Here is a 26150-nt window from a genome sequence, read left to right as displayed (position 1 = left end):
CGGCGGGTGGGACAGAGGGGTCCCATCGGGAGAAGGATTGCAACAGGACATTACTGACACATGCAACAATAGTCAAAATAGGTCAGCCTATTTAACAACACAAAATGGTCAAGGGCTAACCTTGGACAAAGCATATGCTCTCTTCCTTCCACTGTTAAAGTTGTAACTTCCCTCTGAAGCACAGACAAGTTTATAATACTTCTTCTGCATAAAAGGCTTATAGTCCATTGTCAGTCTAAGACTTTAAGTAGCCTCTAAAGAAAATATTCAAATTAATTCTGAAAATATGAAACTATTATCATCTTGCCATTTAACCAGTGAAAAATTTTAATAAGCTGTAGATTTAATTTTGCTGAATAAAACATATTTACAGTAGCCTTCTCTTGCTTTTGCTTGCTGGAGAATGCCACATATGCTACCCAAAACTGAACTTGTGTTTGCTGCAAGGAAAAAAACAAAAGACAATCCTAAATGTTTCAAGAGGATTTTGCTGTGGAAAGTCATATTCAAGGCAAGTCTCACACCTTGGCATAAGGGCTGTTGAATACATTTGCTTCACTATACTTCGCACTCAATACCACAGCTGAGGTGACAAAATGTGTCCACAGCAACAACACACAGATAAAATCCAAAAACTCTGAAACTTGCAGTTTTTAATCATAATTTAGCCCTTTTATGAATTTAGAAAGAAAACAAAACTGAATCTAACATGAAACATTTTATTTTCATTTAAAATTTGACAGATCACAAATATTTTGTTTCTGATTTATGGTATCTAGCAATGCAAATGGGCAGAACAGCAGTGTTAAAAAAGGAGGAAAATATTTCAATTTCATAGGTACTGAAGACATGTACCAGCACCAAGGACAACAGTTTGCATTCAGATAAAAAAAGTAATATTTTATAGCTAAGTTTTTAATATATGCTACTTTAGCTTTCTTTTTCTTGAAACTTACACCAACACAAGTGAATTTAAGGTTTTTCTTGGGGACAGCTAGAGTTGCCAAGATTATCAATTAAAATCTTAATGACTCTCTACTACTTATATCCAAGAGACTACAAATACTTCAGTTAAATCAATATTGCACAGTGGCATTCAGGTATTTAATGGTATATTAGTGGAAAACATTAAGAAAATGGACCAGAACGACCACAGCTGCTCAGGCAAGTAAGTCCTGGTCTTGCCTCCGAGAAAATGAATGTTCTCATGTCCAGCTTGGACTGAACAAGGTCTAGAAGGTCCATCCTACTTGCAGATATGAAGCAAATGTATAGCTACCCATATTAAACTTAAAACCCTAATTTCTGCATATTCTTTCTAGTATCAAATTGTTCTGAAGCTGTTACAAAATCTAAGGCTCTAAATCAACTGAAGTTATTGAGAGAGCTAAAACTGAAAATGTGGTTAACTTATGTTTAATATGGGTGGGGAGAAAGGGAAATGATTTATACAACTCAAGGCCAGAAGTATGACAGCTGCAGAAAATTGTATATGTTTCCATCATCATCTAATCACAGAAACATAGACTCATAGGACTGAAAGCTGACAAACATCCAAATTTTCAAAAAGGGCAAGTGGAATGACCCTGGTAACTACCTGCCTGTCAGTCTCACCTCAGTGCCTGGAAAAATTATGGAGATTATTCTGTGAGTTATTGAAAAATACCTGAAGGACAACACAGTCATCATTCACAGCCAGCATGAGTTCATGAGGGCAAAGTCCTTCTGACACCCATTCATGACAAGATTCTCCACCTCATCAATCAAGAGAAGTCAGTTGATGTAATCATCTTTCTGGATTTCAGTAGTCATCAATGCTGTCTTCCTTGGTGTCCTGGACAAAGCTGAATAAACACATCATCACAAATACAGCACCTGGCTAATGGGTTGGGCACAACCAGTGACAGTGAATGGGGAGACATCACGCTGGTGATCTGTCATTAGTGGGGTTCCACAGGGCTCTATTCCAGGCCTTCAATGTCTTCACAGATAACTTAGATGCAGGATTTGGAGGCATACTAAGCAAGTTATATGCTTATATAACTATATATAATTATCAAATATAATTATCTTAGGAGGTGTAATGGATTGACCTGGGCCAGATGCCAGGCACCAGTGAAAGCCGCTCATTAACTTCCCTCTGCAGCTGGACAGAGGAGAGAAAATACAACGAAGAGTTCAGGGTTGAGATAAGAATCAGGAGAGACCCCTCATCAAATACAATCATTGGTAAAAGAGGATCAACTCAGGGATATGAAGTGAATTTATTACTATTAAAAAAAATCAGAGCAGGATAAGGAGAAGTAAAACAAGCCCCTTGAAACTACCTTCCCTCCACCCCTCCCTCCTTCTCAGCTGCACCTCTTACCCCAGCAATGCAAGGAGACATGGAGTGGGGGTCATGATCAGTTCACCTCCCGTGGCTTCTCCTGCCGCTCAGGAAGAGGAGTCACTCCATTGCTGCACCACTGGTCCCCTCCCACAGGAGACACTTCTCTGTGAACTTCTCTGACGTGGCTCCATCTCATGAGCAGCAGCTCCCTGCTGCAGTGTGAGCCCACAGGGACAGTCCCAGGGGCAGCTGTCCTCCCCAGATTGCTGCAGCAAGGTCGCTCTTCCACTCAGCCTCAAGGACAGGCTGCTCCAGCACAGGAGCAGGGCCCTCTCTCCACAGGTCTCCCACAGGATCATAGCTTCCTCACAGACATCCACCTACTTCTGTGGGGGCTCCTGCATGGGATGCAGGTGGATCTCTACATCCCCAGGACCTCCATGGGCTGTAGGGACACAGCTGCCTCACCATGGTCCTCACCACAGCCTGCAAACAAATCTCAACTCCAGCACCTGGTGCACCTTCTCACTCTCTTTCTCCACTGACCTTGTCGTCTGCATAGTTTTCTTCTCACATATTCTCACCCTGCTCTACTCTGGCTGGAATTAAAACTGTGCAACAACTTTTTGTTTATCTTTCTTCTTAAATGTGTTTGTTATCACAGAGGCATTATCACCATTTCTAACTGGCCCAGGTTTGGCCAGCAGCACGTTTATCTCGGTAGACACCAGGGATCGAACCTGCTGAATAGAGTGGAAGCTTCTAGCAGCTTCTCCCAGAAGCCACCCCTGTAGCATGCCCTCTTACCAAAAAACAATGCAAAACCAATACAGAACAAAAGAAACTGAGGGTGTCTTGTTTAGACAAGACGGTGAGGCAATATAATTATCTCGACAGAAATGGCAAATCTGCAAAAAGACAAAGTTCTTTTTACTATTAACTGTAGCTACAGTGAAATAGGCTTAAAATGACTAAAACCAAGATTTAGATTTCATATCAGGAAAAGCAAAATTTAAGATCTGATAGAAAGGACAGTTAAACTGTGAATTAAATTTTACCACTTATCTGAACAATCTTCTTACTGGGAAGTGTACTACTAACTTTCAGAAACATGACAAAAAAATGCTAATGTATATATGTCTGCTTTGATTCACCAGGTTTATGTCTTCATAAAACTGTGTTTTCTGTTTAGAAAGATGAGAGGTCTTTGGACTCTATCAGAGCACAGAATAAAAATGACTGTGTTTGGTCTGAAGAGAAATCCACACAGTCACACACCTCATATTGGACAATGACCAAGGCAGGTAAAAGGAGTAGTATCAGTGCAAACATATTCCTCATTAAATCTCTCAAGTTTCAAAACCTGGCATCTAGACCTTTCAATAATGTAAAGTCTTGAAGAAGTTTAATTAAGATTCCTCATAAACACCATTTACCTTACCTCCAGGCTTTTTGCTGGATTTATTTTCTTTTTTTAAGAAAAAGCTGTGGAAAGAATAAAGAATTTGTTTCATAAAAATGAGTATTTCTTTATGCAATGCAAGATCCAATCAGCTGTCAACTGACACTGACTTTTCTTTAAATAATGAGCAATGAAATGCTTGAGTGAGAACATGTACTGTTTCATCCTCTGTCTTTATGGACCAAGTTTTCTGAAGTTAGCATGAATGAGTCTTTGTTTCTATGAAACAGGGTGATTACGGAAGAAAATTGATAAACACAGTGCCCATTACCTACGTTGATATTAATAGGTATCAAAAGGAACTATGGTGTAACTTTTGAACTCAGATTGTGCCGTATGTCCAATCTGAATTCCGCTGGACGCAACTTCATTCACATCCATTCTGCCCTTTCACTGGTCAGCACAGACATCAGCATCTCGCACTCTGCTGCCCTCTTGCCTGCTGCCTTCTCTCCTCCAAGCTGAACAAACCAGTAGTTCTCTGTCCTTCTCATACTGTGGTGCTCAAAACAGAGCAGAGCAGAAGCCCCTCCCTCATCCGGCTGCATCCCAGGACACGGTCGGCCCACCTGGCAGCCAGGACACTGCTGACTCATGTTCAACCTGCCATTAACTCCAATCCCCAGATATCTTTCTGAAGGCTGTTCTTCAGCCTCTTGTCCCCCAGTCTGTATGTATTATTATCTCGTTGCAGCTGGAGAATCCAGCACTTGGTCTGTATTAGATTTCATACTCCTGGTGATTATCCTAGTCTAGGATAATCTTCAATCTTCATACACCTACATACACCTAGATTATCCATAGTCTACTCAGATCTCTCTATAACGTCTCTCTACACTTGAGGGAGTCCAGGTGCTCAGATAAGATTAATTGCAACAGCAAATTTACTTAATGTGCCTTTGATTCATATGTCCAGATCACTTAGGAAAACATTATTATGCTTTGCATTTTGTGCAAAGCATACTGCCGTAAGCACTGAAAAGGCTTATGTCAAAAACATAGGCTCATACTTTCCCAACTGAAGGAAGCAGGAAATTACATGAAAAAGATTTCATGATTTAAGAACCTTCCTTGTAGCTTGTAATAAAATCTTAAACTTACTCATCCATCATGATAATACCTCAAAGAAATCTTCTTGTTTAATTGTTCCTTAAAATAAGAATGTTTCAAGATAGAAGTTAATTGAGTGCAAGCCACTTGGAAATGGCAAGTAATTGTGGACAGGGAAAAATCACACAAAAATCTCATGGATCAATTCTGCAGGGGTTTAAGAGTTGACAATTTGATGAAAGCACCATCATCAATAGTACCATGAAACAACAACCACAGCAAACAGAAGTCTATCCTGAAACTGTGAAGCAGTCCACTCATATTGGGTCTTTCGTTTTGGGTCAAGTTTTTCGGTTGGCTTATGTATTAAAAGATTGTTCCAGGCTCCTACTGGTCAACATGAAAAATAAAAATGCTTTGTGTCTTCAGTCATATGGATTTCTTATGCTCAGACCCATTCATGGTATCACAGGGTGCCTGCTCCATTATCCTAACAATGTAGTGAACTAATACGTTCAGATTTGATCGGGAACTACATATTCTTGTACAAGTTGGGCCTCAAATTACACTAGTGAAGGAAAAAAGCCACAAAGTCCTGACAGTAATAGATTTGCTGTAAGAGCTTTAATACTGTAAAAATTGTAAAAGTATCTTTAAACATTTCTTTTCAATCTTCCAAGATTTTTCTCCATATTCCATTTTTTGTCTTCAGAAATTCAAGTTCTAGAAGAAAGCTAGCCTCTCCCAGATTATTTCTCGTTAAACTTGGGCTATCTCCTATCTTCAAGGAGCTTTACAACAGCAGATCAGCTCACATTCTTTACTGGCCTATTAATATTTTAGTTCAAATGGGGATAACATTTTCCATACACAGCTACTCAGTTAAACATTTCATAAATATTTGTCTTCATCTTTTTAATCTTGTTTTTTTATGAAATTTTAAAGTGATAAATAAGCTTGATATAAACTTCAGTTTGGTTTATGCATGGGTCGGTTACTGGCATCTGCAGTGGCATATTTTTTTCCAAATTTTTAAAAGTATGTTAGAACAGCTCCAAGAATAGCTTTTTGCATGTAGTTGGAAATGGTACTGATAGTGTTGTACCTATTGAGAGGGGATGTCCATAACTCACAGCTGCAATTTCCAACTGTTAAGACCAAGATATACAACACCATGATTATTCTTTGACTAAGTTTGTGTCTGCAAATGCAATGAGAACTAATTCAGCTACTAAAATTAGATCCAAGCTGAATAAGGCCCAGGAAGCTTGCTCCATCAACTACATGGTATTTGACATATCAGAAATCAAAACTGTTTCAATTTATTACAAATTGTATGATTGCTTTACAGATGCTTCACCCATAAATAGAGCCTCATCATTTTGGAGGCAAGGATAAAAGAAGTCTAAATAAAATTTTTGAGAAAATTTGTGGTTGGATTTTTTTCCCCACCAGAAAATTTGCTTGGAAACATAAATAACCTGCTTCATTTTATTTTATCTGCAGAAAAACATCAAGGTTTACCTGCAGCACATACAAGAGCTTAAAGACTGATTGCATTTCCAGTGATCTTAACTTGCTTAAACAGTTCAAATACTGTGCATAACAAGCATAACACGTCCTCAGGGTGGGTCAAAGTCCACAGAAGAAAGATTTTACAGGTACAAATTCTAGGATGTCAGGAAGACAGTCTGTATTTCTGAAAGATTTCAATTATGTTTAGTTTAACACTGACAGTCCCCTTGATATATACTTTGCCTTCTATCATTTACTGTTCTCTCACCTTGCAGTCTACTACCCTAAAACCTATTCTTTACTATGTCTCCAGATTCCTCAACGAAGCAGTTCCAAGAATTAGTGCTGTGTTTTATCTTTAAACGTAAGCAGAAAAAGTTAGATACAACAGGATGCAAAATAAAGACTCGTGTTTATTGTAAATACAATCTATTTCCCAGCTGTGTGTGGCACATCACCAGCCATAGGTAAAAATGACCCTGGGAGGCTGATTTGACCTCATCTGAGCTGTTACTATTATCAAGTAAGAACGTTTCAACATAACAAATCAGCCAGTAGAGGTAAAGAAAATCTACAGCAGACTCCCTCCCCACCCAGTCACTGTAGGAATAACCTCAAAGAAAAGTACTCCGGTTTTGTTCAAACACCAAGAGGATGAAGAATCAGGAATAATTATTCCCCTTTCTCTGTAGCCCACAACTTTGGCATTTTGAGGATACAGTCACACACAGCAATACTGCTGTAGCAACTTTATGCCTTGATATTTATGGATATATGGAATTAGCAACAAATATACATTAATTATAAACTAGAATTTTAACATTTTGTCTACATTATCAAAGTTACAGTGGAAACTGCAACACATTAAAAAATGTATATCTTCCAGGTCTTAAAGACTGTTCTAATAATTTTTATGGGCCTAAACAAAAATTAAGTATAACTGCTGTATGTCAACTACATTCATGTGAGTATTACCACACATTTCAGCAACAGCTGCTTCTGATGCCAATGTTTCATTTCAGTTACAGAACATTTAGAATTTTTCCAAAGGCTTATCTCTGTTTCACTACAGGTCTGAATACTGACAACATGTGGATTACACCACAACGCCCTAAAGTCACTGAACCACATCTGCTCACACAAGCTGAAGATAGACCTCAGGCAAAAATTAACTCAAAAGTTGCAATTGGGAGTCTCAATGGCAAGAAGGTGTTGCAATACCATGTTTTACATAATTATATTAATATCTCAAGTATCCTTGATGTAGTATGTAAAATGTATAGTGTTGGAGTATCACAGTAAATGCTAGGAACACTGTAAACACATTTTATTTTTGCACTGAAGTTTACACAAAACATGTTAATTCAGCTTTTTAAATTCTCAACACAGAAGGCAGTAGTTTGGCTTTTTATTGGTAAACAATAAATCATCTCCTCAATTAAAATCAAGTTCAAACAATTCAGGGAAGTCCACAGTGGCTATATTTATTTACAATTTAATATCAGAAGAAAAAATTAACATTCCAGGTTACTGTAGAAAAAAAGTGTATACCATACTTAATGGCATACAAGATTTGTAACAAGCAAAAAACAGCCTGTTTTACAAGTAATCTCCCTTCCAAATAGGTTTTTTATCTTAGTGCAGTTAGTATTCTCTCCCCATAGGCTATACATTGAGAATCTCTATATACAAAAAAGATACAACAAATTGATACATTACTTATTGCAAGATATTAAGGATGCCATAAAATACACACATTAAATTAGTTCCGCCCCACTCGCATACCCTCTTGCTTCTTATTTCTCCCATGAAGCAGTCTCCTTCTCTGGTTCTAAGATTAAGTTCTTTCACTGAAAGGCACGTACTTCTCTACAACAGAAGAAACAGATGCATTAATCTGAAATGCCCTGTTTCAAGGTGAGTTTAGCCTACATTTTTAAAGATCACATATTATGAAAGAATCCAGAGAGAAATGACATTTTATTATTAAAATTGACTGGAAAAACTCTTAGTTACCATATTACTGTGAAGCAAAGTGCCATAAACCCACATTCATTTAACCTTTCCAAATAGAGCGACAACTCACTTACAAAAATATAAAGGGATTTACCATGAGAATATGTTTTTGAACTGTCAAGGCTCCTGAGTTCCTACTGAAACTCTGGCAAGTCTTGGTAGCATTCCAGTTACGGAATACTATAAGAAAATAAAGTAAATTCTTCCCCTTGTGCCTTGCAGCACTGAGCAAGCAGTTTCTGCGTGAAGTCATTCAATGAGGATTACAAACTACTAGTATGATATAATTTTGAAAAACAAAGATGTAGTATTAGTATACTGTTCCTCAGATAGCATGTGTGTAAAACTGTACTGTGAGAGACCAAAGGCTAGAATTTTACACTTGGGCATTTAATAGTAAGCTATTGAGCAAAAATAGCTAAATAGAATATGCTAAAAACCTACTGTTTTTGTAAACTGCCCCAAACAGCAGCAGCACAGAGACTAGTGACATGGGTGATGATGACAGTGGGAATACACTTAAATTGTGTCTATGTTACAGCTCAGGACACTGGGGACCTTTTTTCATACAGTTCTGAAAGAAAACAGCAGCTCTTGAAAGAAGTAATGTATCTGGACACCAGTATATTAATACTACTGTGGTGATTTTTAGGAGAGAAGCTAGTTTCTCTGTCTAGCTCTGCAAAGGGTCTAATACAGTTACCAGCTAACCCAAAATCAGACTATAAGAATTTCTAATATAGGCATACTATTTTGTAGAATATCATCTTAAAAAAAGTTTGACTGCTTCAAGCAAGAAAAATTAAAGCAGACCGAGTGCCACTACAGTCTTTTAACAGGTTCCAAAGAAATTAGGAAAAAAGACATATTTTTATATACAAAACAATAATTTTATACATACATACATATATACATACCAAAACTTGACTATTTTGATGTCAATAACAAATGCAAATGAACACGGAAATAAGAATTCCCTGTAACTGCATTCAGTTTTTTAGTGCCTTCTGTTATGAGTTGCAAGGGAAAGAAACTTAAGCACTAAGTAAGACTCAATTGTTGAGTCTAAGTTAAGTAAAACTGTAACTGTTCTTCACTTAACAAAGCATTAAACTCAAAAACCTACTAAAAGCTTCTCTTCCTTGTTCCCATGCTCTAGGCCTGGCTATATATTTAAGCTACCTTTAAAAATCCCAATCAACCATACCTCTGAATTACTACAAATGTCAGAACAAAGTGTAATGACATCTCCCGAGAATATGTATCACTTTCATGAAGTTGTCCTCAGCACCAAGTTGTCTTTGCTTACTTAGGCATTTTGTACTCCCTTTGGTCATTGTGCTTAAACAGTAACATGAAGACTGATTATTAAGCTTCAATGCAGATGCAAACAAGTTGAAACAAGGGGTAATAAATTAAGAAGCACATTCCCAATCAAGATTTAAAAAAAAATTAAATAATTCAAGTACTCTAATTTTCAAACTACCCTCCCAGTAATGACTTATCTTTGCAAAGTTTGAACACCATTTTATCCAGCTGTTTTACAGAGATTTGTGGATGGTTCAGCATTGCTTTTAACCTACACATGAACACTATTTCAAAATAAAAAGTAGCTCTTAAAATTTTAAGTTCTCTACATAAAAGAGAACACAGGAAGATATCAATATACAAAACCAGAGAAAATTCACTATTTTCACTAAATTTAACTGAAGTCCTTGTTTTCCTGAGTTTCCAGTACCAAAATAAGGATTTCAATAATTTAGACACATCCTTTCAGAGTGCTATTGAAACAACAGTTTAGATACTTCTACAATGAAATACTTCAAAAAAATTTTCTTCTCCCTCAAAATAAAGTGTTTAGGGAAAATGCAGGAAGAAAAATCAGAAACATGCTCTCAGGAACTTAGAATTGTGTAATACTGTTTGTTAATGATGACTAGCTATAAATCCATTTTACTTCCTACTAAAAACATAGTTGATCCTCCTGTAAATAAGCAGTATCATGTACCTGAGTATCATGTTAACTGGTCATCAAATACCTCAAAATGTCTAACAAGTATCCTGAATTACAATAGAAGCTAAAAGATTTAAAGCAGACATTGAGGGAATTCCTGGGTATAATGTGACAAAACCTATTACGTTTTACATATGTATATTTATGTGCGCGTGTGTGTGTGTGTGTGTGTATACATACACTGGAAAAAGACTAGTAATATAGCATAATGTTAAATGTCACATAATTCTAAAACACAGAGGAATGCTATGTGGAGATACTCTAGCTACTTTAATCTAGTGTATGGGGGAGAAAAAAATCAAAAGAGGCTTTGACTTATGAAAAATAATTAAATCAGAAAGATTCTCATTAAGGAGACAAAGCAGACTGAATCTTTCTTTTCAAGTTCCAGAACTGCATCCAAAGTTCCTCTTGATAAATGGTAGAGCATCTGACTTACTACTCCAATACTTTTAATTCATTTGAGCCATCATGTATTGCATTCATCAAACTGTCTCGCTTGAGATTTCAATCTGATTTCACATTAAATGTGAATCAACTACTTGCTGTGACTGGAAGAATTAATCTGATCTCTTCTGACAGTCTTCACTATGAACTATGACAATCCCATCAATTATTTTACTGTATCTTTGCATGTGCAATGTGATGACATAGCTCAATAAGGAAAAAATGTAAGTGTGAACTGCATAAATTTAATTGATTTGAACTGATCATGTTTAAAGACACTAAGGAAACAGAATAAAAGTTAAACACAATAAAGAAATACAACAAAATTTTCCTGTATCTACAAAGATTCAGAGTAGCTTAAGAATGTGAATTTTTCAGTGCAGCAGTACCAAATGTAAAACGTGGTGCAGGATCATCATCAACTAACTGCTGACTACTTTAGCAATAAGAAAGCAGAATGAAGCAAAGCTGCTTGAAGCAGAACTCATAGGTGAGAATATACAAGAAAAACTGGAGCCTTCAAATTAGGAAAAAAAAAAAAAAAAAGAAAAAAGACAGGTAAAAGCTAGTTGTTGACTTAACATTAGCTTCAATGACACAGTATTTGTAACAAAAATATCCTACCTTCCTCTCCATTTCTCTGGAACTCACATGTTGAAGACAAATGGTGTTTATCTTCTTGCCCACTAAATTCTTGCCCATTTAAAATTCAAGTGATGTTGACATCCCTTCTCCAACTACACACATGAAACACAGTAGTGAGCTTTCTCAGAGAAACTGCTTATCACCCACACTCCTTCACTTCTATTGCTAGAAGTACATTCAGGTTCTAAATACAAACCTTCGAGGATGGCTGGCATCAAATAGTGTATCATCATCATCATCATCTTGTTCTAATGGGGTCAGCTCCATATTTTCTATGTTTGTATCCAAAACTCCGTATCTTCGGGTTTTTCTGTTTTGCCTTCTGAGCCTGAAAAGTATTTTAAAATATTCAAGTAATGTAAATCTTTCCTACTTTCTGATCCAAAAATGTAAAATACTGCTATACTGATACTTTGTGTAAGTTTCTAAAATTAATGATAAGTGTACACACTTAGCTCTATGAATTTAGAGGTCAGAAAATTCTAAATGCCAACAGTTTTCATTAATTGATTAAGGCCATTAAGAGTGTCCTGTTTTGTGCAGGATTAATGTAGTGAATACAAAATGGCATTTAGTATATAAAAGCCACATAAAAATACATCATTCTTGCATCTAGCAATACATCATTTAGCATATAAAAGCCACATAAAAATACATCTTCTAGCATACTTCTACTAAGAAAAAATTGCCTTGCTACATATTCTCTATGTGTCTTATGCATCTGTAAAAAACAGCTGATCAAATCAGGCAGAAACCAAACAAAGCAATAGCAAAGCTGTAACTTGTAACACAAGTCATGGTTGACACTAGAAATTTTTATTATCATTTGTGAAAAATTTTATAGGCATCAAGTTTAAAAAATCATCTATAATTACACTTTAGAAAAAGACATCTTGTAGAGTCAATGTCTTTGTGCTTCACAAAGCACGGAAGGAGGAGTCAGTGACTCATGTTTCAGGATTAAGGCACAGTGCTTATCACAGAAAAGCAGACTATCTGCATCTGGTTTTCTCACTCTCCACAGCTTTGCTGAATGGGCCTGGGTCCCGTGTGCATCACCTACAAAATGAACCATTCCATTTAGCTTTCCAGAAGTACTCTTTAACCCATGGAACAAGCCTTGCTCAAGTTCCAGAACTCAGACCAATAGCCACTCACCAAACACTGTGCAAAGGCACATTCACAGAATGCTGACAGAGTCACTTTCAGTAACTGGCAAACAACTACAAGAAAGCTATAGGACTTAAAAAAAAGAATTTGTGTCTAGGTACTTAGTGCTAAAAGCAAAGGTCATTCATTTAGAAACTCCAGAATTTACAAGCTAGGTGCCTACAAAACATGTTTACAACATTCAGGAACTTCAACACAGAATATTTCTGAGCTACTAAAAAAAATATGAATATACTATGATACTATAGTACTGCTATCAGATTATGTATAATACATTATACTACTGTAGACTGTGCATTGTGACTTCTCTGTCCCACATTTAGGCACCATTTTTACTTTCTTGTAAGAGATATAAAATACAATGCTGAGATTCTCAGCTTCAAATTCTGTCCTGAAACCCTAGTGTACTTAAACAACCTGTTTAAATACCCTCCTTGAAAGAACACACAACAGCATTCAATCTTGGTTAATCTTTTCACTATACTCCAATGTATAAAACATATCTCCTTTTGAAATGGAGTAGCAAAAGTAACATTGTAAGAATGGGAAAGAGATAAAGTACATACCCTTCTTCCAGGTTCTCCAATTTTTAATGTTATAAGAAATAATCAACATGACCATTTCCTCCACTTTCAATTACGATATGAAAATGCAGCAATTGTTTCCTCAGGCATTTAAGTGCTTTAGCCCAGAACAAAATAGCCAACTTTTTCATTTAAAGCTAAGGCTAGCACCAAAACTAAAAATTTCACCTTTCACTTCAAGACAAAGTCCTTTCCATGTTCTTAATTTATTTCATCTGTTCTTAACTCTTCAATACAGAAAGAAGCCACACACTTCAAAGCACCAGGTAAAAAAAATTTCTAAAACTTTTAAGATGACAGTGTGATGAAAAATAGGGTTGTTTCTCACATATTGTACCTTTTGGTTTTCACTACAGTAGAAGCTAAGCAATTGAGACTTTGACAAGCATTGTGGATATCCTAGCAGACAATAAACTTTTAAAACACAACAAAAATATGAAATAAAGAAGAGGCAATACATGCTACTCGTAAAGTCAATATTTCTACCAATCTTACTTTACATTATACCTTTTTTCCTTAATGGGTTAAAATGGAAAATGAGTAGCTTTGTGATTTGCGAGTGACCTAAGACAGTCATAGCAAACATCTAGATTGTAGATAATGCAAAAAGAACTTCTCACAAAGCTGGCACAGATTTTAGATTCAAGCAAATCTTGTTGAAAAAGGATACACTAATCACTTGCGACTCAAACCCTTCTCTATGTAAGACGGAGTTAAAAACCTACAGTACATGAGTACTGGAGATGCTCACACAACATGCATCATAACCATGCCTCTAAAGCAGTGTCCTGATTGCCAACAAAAATAACTTAAAATCTTTTACTCTGTGACTGACAACTGCTCAGTTGGAAGGAACCTATGACTACTACTGACTCAGCCTGATCAACCCAAAATTTAAAGCATGGTACCATGGGTATTGTCCAAATGCCTCTTAAACACTGAGCCCCTTTCTAAGAAGCCTGTTCCAGTCATTGACCACCCTACCAGTAAAAAATGCTTCCTAATGTCCAATTTATACCTCCCTTGGTGCAACTTTGAATCATTCCCATGCATCCTATGGATGGATCTCAGCAAGAAGGGTTAAGTATCTCCTTCCTCACGGACCTACTGGAAGCAAGGAGGTCACCCCTCAGACTTTATCTTCTCCAGTGTAGACAAACCCAGAGCCCTCGGCTGCTCCTTACAGGACAGGCCTTCCAGCACTTCCACCAGCTTGGTTGCCCTAGTCTGGTTGTATTTAAGTGCCTTAGTAACCTTACTGCACACAGTTACTCACAGGAAGGCCATGACAATGCTGAGTACAGTTGGACAATCTTAACTGTTTGTGCTGTGTGAGGTGCATCCAAGGGTGAAGTTTGCCCTCTTGGCACATGTTGGCTCACACTGAGCTTGCTGTCACCCAGCACCCTGAGATCCCTCTCTGTATGACTACTCTGCAGTCACTTCTCTCCCAGGTAAAACTAGTGTCCTGTTCCTGTTCCAGCTGCAAAGCCCAGTATTTGTTCTTGTCAAATGTCCTGCCACTGGTGATTGCCCAATGCTCCAATCTATCTAGATCCCTCTGCAAGCCCTCTTGCACGGTGAGAGAGCCAACTGCACCACTCAACTTGGTGTCATCAGCAAAGTTGCTAATGGTGCATTCAACTACTGTCTCCAGATAAGAGTATTCAGCAGAGCTGGCCCTTGAACTGAGCCCTGAGGAGCAACACTGGTGATGGGGTGCCACCCAGATGCACTCCTCCTTACTACAATCCTATGAGCCCTGTCATTCAGCTATCTCTTTTACCAGTGCACCACTAATTTGCTCACCCCACAACTGGAGAGCTTGTCCGGACAGCTACTGTGAAGAACAGCATCAAAAACTGTTTAAAAAAGCCTTACTAAAATCCAGAAACACTACAGTCACTTTCTTCCCTTTATCTGCTGGGCAGAAAACCTGGTAGAAAGTTTGCAAAAAGTTTTTATGTTTTAACAAGATATGTCTTCATGCCAAGGAAACCTATCCAAAAAATGGGTCGTTAGCACTTAATCTTTGTATTTCTTATATGACCACTGCAAAAACATTTCAGCTACAAGTTCGAATTCGAAAACATACACTCTACCTATTCCAAATTTCAGAAGCAAGATGCAGCAGAATTACAGAATAATGTCAACTGTTAAGCTCCCAGTTTGTAGTAGCAAATGCAGAACAGCATACTACTGCTAAAACCAGAATACTGGGTAATTACCACTCATCCAGAAAATAATGGTAATAGATGATAATTTTCCTCTCCAGCTCCTGTAATGACAGACTATCTATCTATCTATCTATCTATCTATCCATCTATCTATCTATTTATTTATTTATTTAGCCTTTCCACAGTATTACTCACATCTCCAAACCCAACAGGCTGGTGTTACAAGACACACTGAGAAGTGCCCTCAAGGCTTCTCAAGAGTGATTTATAAAACATATGGAAAAACCAAAATATCCTAGTTTACTTGGACTGTATATCTGAGTACATGACATACACAAAACAGTCATTCAACTGCCTTTCTAAACTAAATGATGCAGGTACTAGTACACAATGTGTACTAGACACAATTCATTTATCTAAATGAAATGAAAAGAATATGGAGAACTTGCTCCATAACTGAGGTGCTTTATGCATAATCATACATTTGGGCCTCGTTCTGAAGAATCAAAGTTATTAAAGCATGAGAGAGAGAGAAGTAATACTACCAAGACAAAAAAACACAAGAAGTGACAAAACCTGTACTTAACTGCAAAAGCATATCAAGTTATGTGGAGAATAGCTTCCATGAGAAACATAAAGGCTAAGTAGTAGCAAGCTTTACAGGAGCCCTTTCCGTAAAAAGACACAAGTGGAAGAAAAGAACAACTTTGTAGTTTAGCGATACAGAAGTTTGCAGACTGGTCAAAAATCACATTTTTGAATAAGAACATAAAAAATAAATTTAGGTGGGCTGACAGGCGCCAGCAGCGACGAGTTCACAGGGAGAGCACAGGAGGGAGCCGGGAAAGGCCCAACACTGATGTGCGATTCTCGGTGACGCGAGCCGAGCCGCCCGCGCTGCTCCCCACCCACACGGGGAGGCGGCACCGGGAGCTGCCCGGCGCACTCGGCCGCCACTCGCCAGCCCCTCAGCAGCCCCGGCCGCACAGCTGCGCCCCCCGCGCCCGCTCCCCGCCCTCACCGCACGGTCCGGATCACGAAGTAGACGATAAGGGCGGCGCTGGCCACCACCAGCACGGACAGGGCGCGCTGGGTCATGGGCTGGCCCTGCTCGGGCGGCGCTGACACCTCGGCCCGGCGGCTGCTGCTGCTGCTGCTGCTGCTCCGCATGGAGGCCCCGCCGGCCGCCTCCGTGGGGCGCAGGGAAGCGGTGGCGGCGTCCCGGGGCCGCGGGGCCGCAGCCTCCTCGCAGCGAGCGGCCTCCAGCAGCACCAGCAACACCAGCAGCGGCCCCAGCAGGAGCCGCGGCAGCGCCGGCGGCTGCATCTCCCCCCGCCTCCCGCCCAGAGCGGCCGCGCAGCGCGGCCGGGCCCCGCCGCCGTCAGTGCGGCCGCCGGAAGCGGAAGCCCTTCCACTGCCTCTCCGCGTCGCTCCATCCCCTTCGTGGGCGCCACCCTTTTTCTATGGGAGGTCAGTGGCCCTTGGGCGCGAGTGAGGGGCCACTTGGAATGTCACAAATTTAAGGCGGGGTACTTCTTTTTTTTTTTTTAACCAGTCCTGTTTTACCCTGATTCTATATACAAAAGAACACAAATTTTATACTTGACTTCAGTGAGAGCAGAAATTTTAAGGAAACTTCCTAAAGTGACCATTTATGAGCTTATCTGGCTGCCACTTCCCCACGGCAGAGCTGTCCTTGCTGACACCGAAGCTGCGGCCCCGATGGCCCGATGTGTTCCCGCTTAGCTCGCCGCACACCCGGCTCGCACAGCCAGAAGGGGTTTCCCGCAGCAGTCTCAGATGTCTCGCTCATCGAATGTGCAGCACCACAGAAACAGCCCGAGCTGCTCCTCCGATGCCACCCAGCTACCAACAGCAGAGAAGCAAAACAATCCTCAACAGTAAGCAAAAAGATGTTTTGGAAATTGTCAGGTCCTGAAAACTCTTAATTTTTGCTTCAGCTTTGGTCCAGTGGTGGAAAGACCAAGAAAGGGCTGTGTCCAGATCGACCACAGCCGACGGTGATGGAGCAGTCAGAGTATTACAAAGCCAGTGAACCTGGACTTAGGGTGATGCTACAGAGTGACTGCCGTAAATTTTATTGCTCTTGTGTCACACTGTTCCCCAACTAAATGCTGTTCTGATAGGATAATTCTTTAGTTGCTAGGATCAATGATAAGATTCTTTTTATTGGCTTGTCTCTTTGCTTGTTTGTTTTGTTACTGTATACTACAGCAAAGATTTTAGGGGTATAGTGTGCCTACAGAATGAGAACACTTCCTTATTTTGAAACAGAAAGAATTATTGAAGTCCTTGAATATTTATTTGCTTCTTTGGTTTGGGGGTGGGAGGGTTGTTTAATCATTGAAATGCAGACATTTGTTCAGTGTTCAAGTCAGGTTTCACTTCAAGTTTGCATGCAAAAATTTACTTCAAGAGAGCTAGAAGAGAATTATTTCATGAAGTATGGTGTAACTTCAAACCTGTGTGTGGAAACTGGTTGTCATTTTTAGATTTTTTTAGAATCCCTGACTGTCATTAATTGTTGTCTAATTTATTAGTAAGAGACAAAGAAAGGGAACAGAATTTTTAAAAAATTGTGATGTTCTGTGATCACTATGGTATACGGCAGCTTTTGAAAGATGTGCCTTAGGGTTTTATTTCCCCATTCTGAATTAAACTGTAGAACCTTTTTCACTTACAAAAGGAATATGGAACTTTCTTGTCTTACACCTAGAAAGTGAAAGAATTTGAGTGTCAGTGAAAGACCCTGAGACAGTTAAATTGTCCATTAAAAATAAGGGAGTTTACCTGAGTTTTGCCTCTGAGAAAAACAGTCAAATTTTTTTTTTGAGTGCCATAAAACAGACCTTGCAGATTAATAGGAATAGCACAGAAATTACTTTTCACAATTATTTGAGTGTCAAGGATGTCTGAGAGGGTTTTCTCATCAGAAAATGAAACAGTAATTCAGAGAAAGGCTCTTAGGAGCTACATATATTCTTTATTTTTCTTGTTTAGCTGCTTGAACTAAAATGTCATTATGGTTCCTGATACTTGTAGCACCAAAGGGCAATACATCTATTTCCTTCTCCCTCACCTCTGTCAGTCTGTCTATATCACAGAATATTCTTTGTTGGAAAGGGTCAACAGGGATCATCAGGTCTAATTCTTAAGTGAAAGATCCATACAAACATCAAACTCACAACCTTGGTATTTGTTAACAACACTCTGTAACCAATCTCAAGTTTTTCATTTTCATCCTTTATAAAGTCTTTGTGGAATGACTTTCAGTGATTTTGAGAAATTAAGACATTAGACGTGACCACAGTTATCTGTTCTGATAGGAGGTTGCCAAGGAGCATGCTGCCTGCTGCCCTGTAAGCCACATTAAGCTCTTAAACCCTGAAACTATCCAGTTCTTTAGGTCTCTAAATCATGTTCTAGTCTCTATTGTTTATGCTATCTGAGGACATCTTTGTCCAAATATGTCTATATTTACCCTTGCATAGATCAGAAATCTTTTTGAGTAATCAGTTAAAAAAACCGTTAAATCCTTTCTAATGACTCTTCTCCTGATGATATGCAAACTAACTACACTGTTGCAAAACACTGCAAAATATGCTCTGCAAAGAATTCACAGATAAATTTTGTAAATTTTTCTAAGAAAAAGTGATTAATTTTATAGTTATGTATTTTGCGTTTATGTATTATGTATTTATGTGTTTTATATTTATGTACTTGACTGCTTTCTAGAATGCAGCTGAGTGTCTTTTTAGTAGGTGCCTTTAAAAATCTAGCTATTTAGGTCTACATGATTGTTATTTGAAATGTCTTCATTAGTTCTGGACAAAACTAATTGAGCTTTTTTATTTAAAGAAAATTTTGAAAAAGACAGTATGATTTCTTGAACATAAAAGGGGTATCTACAATGTGAAGGTAAGGAATATTTTGAAAGTTGAAAAATAAAACTAGGTTTTAAATGGAATTCCAGTGCTGCACATAGATGTGATAGATGTGCCCCACAGGAGACATGGAATGGCACTTCCTGTACTTGTGCAGTTACAGAGCCAGGGACTACCTGGTATTCTATTCTATTCTATTCTATTCTATTCTATTCTATTCTATTCTATTCTATTCTATTCTGTTCTGTTCTGTTCTGTTCTGTGTTGTCTTTGTCATGGTATTCCTGCACTAAATGCTTATCATTATTAAAATATTTTATTATATTTCTGTGTAAGATTTTGCCAAAATGCCTTGAAAGGACTGAGAAAAACCATAATTTTTAGCATTATTTTTTCAACCTTATGCACTTTATTTTAAATATATATTTAATATATATATTACTGATATATTTTTTATATTTTTATTTTAAACACATACTAAGGAATGTAACACATAAATTTATATTCTTTTTGGAATAGAATTTTAGGGTGAAACTTGCTAGTAAAATCACTGCATTTTTTTGCATTCTCTACTTTCTTATTTTAAGCAGGGGAACAATAAGAATTAACAATAAATGTTACTCTTTTTATTGTGCTTTTGTAAAATTGAGTTGCCAGATAGAGTCTGCTTTTATTGTAACAGCAAGTTGCTGAAGGTAGAACCAGCTACTTTAATTTGTTTCGAAGAAGAAATCCTTTATATTGATTGGTACCGAACTCAGCTAGATAGAAACTTTTTAACACAGTTTTAGTATAAGAAAGAATGCATTCTTCAATACAACTTGATAGACACAAGGAGGGATTTCCTTTAGTCTAGTGTAACCAAAGACGGGCAAGTAAGGCTTTTTGTTACACATATTGTTTACATATTTCTCAGGTATCCTCACTTGCTGGATGTATATTCATTGCCCTGTTTTCCATAGTTCTATCTCTATCAGAAGTCCTTATTTGATCCTCAGGGGTCTCTTTCAAGGTCTCTGGTCATGTTTGATGCCCAAATTGTGATATCTGCTGGTTGACCCCTGACTCTGAGCAAGCACAGTTTGTTTCCAGGAATTTGCAAGGCTACTTTCAATCTATCTATGCTCCCAGAGCTCAGCCCACATCCCCAGGACTTCTCCAAGGTAGTTTTGCCAGTGTTCTGTTACATCATGGGATGTGGCAATGTATCATTTCCCTTATCAATATACAACTATAAAAAACAACCAAAAAAAAGTGGTTTATAGCACCAATAAATTTACTTAATGATTTTCAAATTACTTCTTCTTACTGATCTGAGATAATGGTTCTTTGGCAAGTTTTCTGCTACAATGGTGTCTTTTAGCATTCCAATGGACATATTTTTCTTTCATTATTCTCATATTTGTCTTCAGGTCTAACAGTGTCCAAGAAAATCTAGACTGTCTACCTTCAGATGAAAGCCAGAAGGGGTCCCAGCTTGTATCATGCACTGTTATAGGTCACCCCCCCCATTATGTTCCCCTGCTTATTTTTTCTTAACTGAAATGATCCCAATCTGTGATACTCCATGTTTTGAGTCTGTGGACAATTGCAGCCTCTTCCTCTGTCACAGAGAGACACTCTGTGTCACTTCCTCAAGGCACTCTGTTTCTCAGTTGAAGTAATTCATGTTGCTACCAAACACTGTCTTGTGCAGTTCTTTATGAAAATCTTCTGCACTCTTCCTCATAAATCACAACTCTGTCCTGACCAAGTGATTAGCAAAAGGACATAAATACTCCAGTCGAGGGAGCTGCTGTGAATGCCATTTATTGATTCTTCTTATGACAATAGCGCATTTCTTTTCTAGGCTGCTCTGGAAAAAAACCAGAGATACTCACCAGTACCCATGTACTATACCTAGCAAAAGCTATTTGCATACCATACTTGATGCACCCATGGTAGTCCTGTCCCTTCCTGGAAGACCTGAATATTCTCTGTAAGGATGAGCGGCCTATGGCTGTGAGAGCATGTATGATGTCTGCCGCGGCGGTGTCGATGACAGGGGTACCACGACTACCCTGAAGAAGGCGTCCTGAAAAGGACTGCCCAGGGGCACAGGCACGTCCTCTGCCCGGCGAGTGATTTCAGCTCAGCGGCAGCGTGCAGGCGACACAGAGAGAGAGACTAGAGAGCTGTATGGCTTTCCACTGAGAAATAGCCTTTATTATAGCAGGGCCCTCAGTAAAGGGAGACAGTGACAGCAGCTCCTCCAACTGGGGAAAAACCGGGGTATTTATAGAGAAGGAGAGGGGCGGGGGAAACTTGGATACATGTATTGGGGTGGATTGATAGGGAGGGAAACCAATGGGGTGTAATAAATTAACATTTTCAACTCAAAGGCCTCTGGGAGTGACACTTTTTCTCTTCACGATATAAAAGTGTCTTGCCTAGGGAGAAGCTCCCCTGGGGAGAGCCAGGATTTTGAGGTTGGCTGGTTCTTCGGCCTCCACAGATGTCTGCTCTTGAAAAGGGTTGGAGGCTGGGGCTCCAAAACGAACAACACTTCTTACCACTTTGATTACTTCTTAAAATTCTAATGTATCCATTTCAGAGATTTACATTTATGACTCTTATTAGATGCCGGAAATTTCCTGATAGTAGACACATTTATGTAAAATCTAGGTTTGCATTACTCCTTGTCATTTAAAATTACATGTTTGACTGTTTCTGAAACTTTGGTGTTTTCCTTGATTGTATTCTTTCTTGCAAAACCATCAAGAATTCAACTTGTTGTACCAATGGTGAGGTATACTGTCCATGGCTTCAATACACTCCCAAAAGATGATTTTCATGAGATGGAAAAAGAAAAAAAAAGGGGGGGGAAGCAAACTAAAATTACACTCTGATGTTTTTCTTGTTTTGTCAAAATAAGGGGCTTGTTTTAAGAAAAATAAAAATACAGCAGTTCTATCAGTTTTCCTCTATGAAACTGGAATGGTACTGCGATTTTCTGCTAAGAGCTCTTTGGACTGTTTCCAGAGAATTAATTAGATCTCTGACACTTGGCTTCTCAGTATTGTGCACACAACCAGTTTACGTTAAAACACACAAGATTACATGCAACTGCACTTTGAAGATGCACGAAGTAGAGTTCATTATCAAATTTTGCAGTAATCATAGAACAGAGAGTGGTCTTAAAAGACTAGTTGGTTTAATACTAGATGGTTTTCAACATTAAAATGACTTAGAAATGTTTTCAAGCACAGCTTGCACTCATGAATTAGGTGTCAAGAAGCACAGCTTTACAGCTGGACTTTTATCACACCTTTTTGTCTTCAAAGACATGTTGAATGAAAAAGAGAAATGACGAGCAGATCATATAGGGATAATAGTTGAAAATAAGGAGAGTACTTGTTTGCTGATAATACTTCTAATTATTTTTAAATATTTGGAGTTGTCAGCTGTCAACAGTGAAATGCAAGAGACAGAAAAAAAGATTAATCTGTAACATTTTGTTGAGAAATAAGTTTAGCAAAAGAACCAATGAAGTCTGTTATATCAAGCAAGATGCAGCCACAAAATAAAGCATTAAAGAAGGCAGAAAATTTCATAAGGCCTATTAGTACACCAAGATGCAGATATACTGTAAATAATGGGTTTTAAGGACGTAAACCAGCAAGGTTGCCTTGCACATTTGCATTGTGTTTATTCTCTGGATGGTCATATTATTGCAGAAAAAAGAACCTATAACTGCCATCAGTAATTACTAAAAAAAAAAAATCAGTCTTAAATTGTGTGATTAAATGCTATAATCCTTACAGTAATTTGGTATGGGAAGTAATTTGCTATGGTGAGTTTCCTCCTCTGTGTCAGCCCTTTTTATCATTAACAGCCTTTCCAATAGGAAAGATTTAAGAGTGGCTTTGGCAATTTTTCTCTCTTTTGTGTGCAGGTTCCTTACAGACAAATATAAAGTGAAGCTTGACATTGCTAAATTAGGTTCTTAAGAGAGACATAGCACCTATCTTTTCCATCTAAAGTAGATTAAATGAGTACTTAGAAAAAGGGGGAGGGGGAATGAACACATAAAAAATATAGTCTTTTATGTGCAATTTTATTTAAAAAATGTGCCTTTCAGAAAGCTTGAAAGTATCTTTAAAATTGCAATGTCTTTGTTGTCTTTTAATAACAGGGAAAGTTACTGATTTACGTATTTGAATATAATATTTTATGATAGAAAATTGAGCTTGCAACTCCCTAACAATTATCTCCCACATTTCAATGAATACTATAATGCCTAATTTTTCCTATGTAAGAAAGCATGTGGTATCAGAAAGATCCAGGAGTAAAAGAGAATGTCACATAAATTTTCTCTGTGGATGGAGGTAATGCAGAAGTATTTGACAGTAAGTAATGCCTGTAGTAGAACTGCTTCTCAGAACATCCTTCACACTCAGTCAGGATTTTACATGCTCATTTTAGCATCTCACTCACTCACTCACTCACTCACTCACATGTCTGCCTCTGAGAAACTTGGGACAGTTTATATATATTTATATCATCCATGATACAAATTTCAAAATGTAATTTTGAAACATAATTAGAAGTATTTTTTAATGAAATCTTAAAGAAAAAATTAAAATTTGTATTTTGAAAAATAACAGTACTGCAGTAAGCAGAACCTTACAAGAAGCTGATATCATGCATCATCAACACTTGCTAATATCTAGGCTTCATAAGTATTTTTGGGTTGGTGTGTAACCCCCAACAGTTGGTATGAGAGGCATATCTCTACTCCTGTTGCCTCTATTCTCCACAGAAAAACTGAGTAGATGGTGTTGATGTGTGTTGCTTTGCTTCTCCCTTTATTTCCATGCATCATTCTCCCTACCTTTCTCAACATGGCATGCATATTGCAGCCTTCATTTATCAGCTCTGTCTCTTCCCTTTCCTGACTGCATCAGAGGGCTGCAAGTGTGCCTGCCCTCATGCCTGTCTCTGGCAGAAATCATCGAGGTTAATAAACAGCAACCTGTTCATGAGCTCTTGAGAGGCTCTGGATGAGGAGAAGTGTGGTGATAATACAGGTGGCATTGGTAAAGAAGGGACCTCAGGAGGGGAGGAGAGGGGGAGGGGAGCAGGAGCTCAGTGCAACTCAGTCCTTCTCATGTACAGGCCATTAGTCACTCCTTTTCTTTCTGTAAGGTAAGCAATTCAGAGTCTGTGTTGAATAAAATGCTTTCAGACTGAGTCAGTAACTTGAATTCCAAATGACAGGTATAAAAGGTGATGATGCAAGGAAAGCAGAGTGTGACCTCCTCTCTACCAGATAGTCTCTGGGGGCATGTTCAGCAGTCTGAGGACATCCTGTACTCCTTCATGTGTGCACTTTTCATCTTCTCCCCAAGCGCAGCCAGATTTTAAATGAAGATAAAGGTGAAGAAAGGGTGATGGGATAGAAAGTTAGAGGATCTTGAAATTTCTGAGGAGTGTGTGTTTCTGTATGCATGCCTGTCTTCCACAGAGCACAGGAGTTGGGAATTCACAGTCGCAAGAAATCAGGCAAAGAAGACAAGAGACTGTCATGGCTGAGTTGGGACCTGCAGGTCAGACTAAAGGGAAAGAAGCAAATTCACAGGCAGTTGAAGCAAGTGACCTAAGAGTATAGAGACGTATGATTGTTTAGGGATGGAACAACGATGAAGCTGGAATAGAACCTGGCAAGGAATGCAACTACAGGAAGGGCTTTCTACAGGTGTAGAAAAGGAAAGTCAAAGAAGGTGTATCTCCCTGTCTTGGTTCTAGAAGACAGGTGTCTGCTAGGGAGAGCAGGAGCCTCCCTTGGGATGAAAGAATGTAGACCCCCTCCCTCTGAATTACAATTTTGAAATCAAGGGGCCTTTAGGCAGAGATCTGGGGATAGGAATAACAGTTCTTTACTAGTATAACCAGGCAAACAAACAAACAATAACTACAGCAATAACAAGAAAACAGAAACAGGGACCCCGTGACAGCTTTCTCGGCTGAGATGGGATGGAGGAGAGGTTTTGTTTTCACAAACCCCTCGGGCAGTCAGTCCCGGTGCTCCTGCAGGGCTCTGAGGAACAGTCGGCTGGAAACAGCAGGGATGAGCTGAGATCCTGGGCTGGTGGATGAGGTGTATCAGCAGGGATGAGCTGAGATCCTGGGCCGGTGGCTGAGGTGGATCAGCAGCTCCGCGGTGGTGCCTGGCACTGCCACATGTCCCGGCAGGACAGGGGGTGCGAGGCCACCAACAAAGAGGGGAGAAGGAGAAGAAGCAGCAGTTCCGTCTGGGTGATGGTGAAATTCCCTTCTCTCTACCGCAGCAGCTCCGCGACCCAGCCAACGAATGTCTTTTCCCGAAACCGAAGAAAAACCAGCCAAAAACTGTCCCCACCCTCCTTTCCTGCCCCTCCCCCCCCCCCCCCCCCCCCCCCCCAAGGCCTGGCCACTCTTTGTCCTTTGTTGAGCACCCACTAAATATCCACAGTTAGGTTGTCTCCGCAGCTAATGGGTAAAAATTCCACAGGCAGGCCAGAACAACAAAAAGGACACCTAACCTTCAACACTCCCCTAATACACAATGCTGGAAAATTCATTACAACTGGTGAGAAGTCTGAGGTACCCCAAAATTTTTTACCTCAGTCTTCAATGACCCTTTCTATTCCCCCACATCTCGAGTCAAGTGAACAGCAGGATGGGGGCTGGAGGATCAAAATCCCTCCCACTGTAAGTAAAGATTACATTTGTGACTGCTTGATAACACTGAATATACATAAGTCTGTTGGGACTTGATAAGGTGCATTCTGAGGGAGAGGATGAGATGCGCG

At 38.9% G+C, this 26150-nt stretch overlaps 2 protein-coding genes across 3 annotated transcripts in view; both read right to left on the bottom strand.

Annotated features, from left to right (window-relative positions):
• Positions 1-26150, bottom strand: part of LOC111940938 (uncharacterized) — a 776486-nt gene that overhangs the window by 655918 nt on the left and 94418 nt on the right. The window lies entirely within an intron of this gene.
• On the bottom strand, positions 7670-16816 carry FAM174A (family with sequence similarity 174 member A). Of its 2 annotated transcripts, XR_015280800.1 has the most exons (4): positions 16434-16816; positions 11678-11809; positions 11461-11573; positions 7670-8228 (listed from the first exon to the last, which is right to left on the bottom strand). XR_015280800.1 is itself a non-coding variant. In XM_086868780.1 (3 exons), exons 1-3 carry the CDS (start codon positions 16736-16738, stop codon positions 8207-8209), a joined length of 459 nt encoding a protein of 152 aa, XP_086724906.1. In that variant the 5' UTR covers positions 16739-16808; the 3' UTR covers positions 7670-8206. The 2 variants fall into 2 exon arrangements, 1 of the variants encoding a protein (XP_086724906.1); XM_086868780.1 differs by lacking the exon at positions 11461-11573 and having other exon boundaries at positions 16434-16808.

The sequence above is a fragment of the Cyanistes caeruleus genome, chromosome Z (assembly GCF_971803275.1).
Source record: "Cyanistes caeruleus chromosome Z, bCyaCae1.hap1.1, whole genome shotgun sequence".
Classification (NCBI taxonomy): domain Eukaryota; kingdom Metazoa; phylum Chordata; class Aves; order Passeriformes; family Paridae; genus Cyanistes; species Cyanistes caeruleus.
This window is presented reverse-complemented; position numbering and strand designations above follow the sequence as displayed.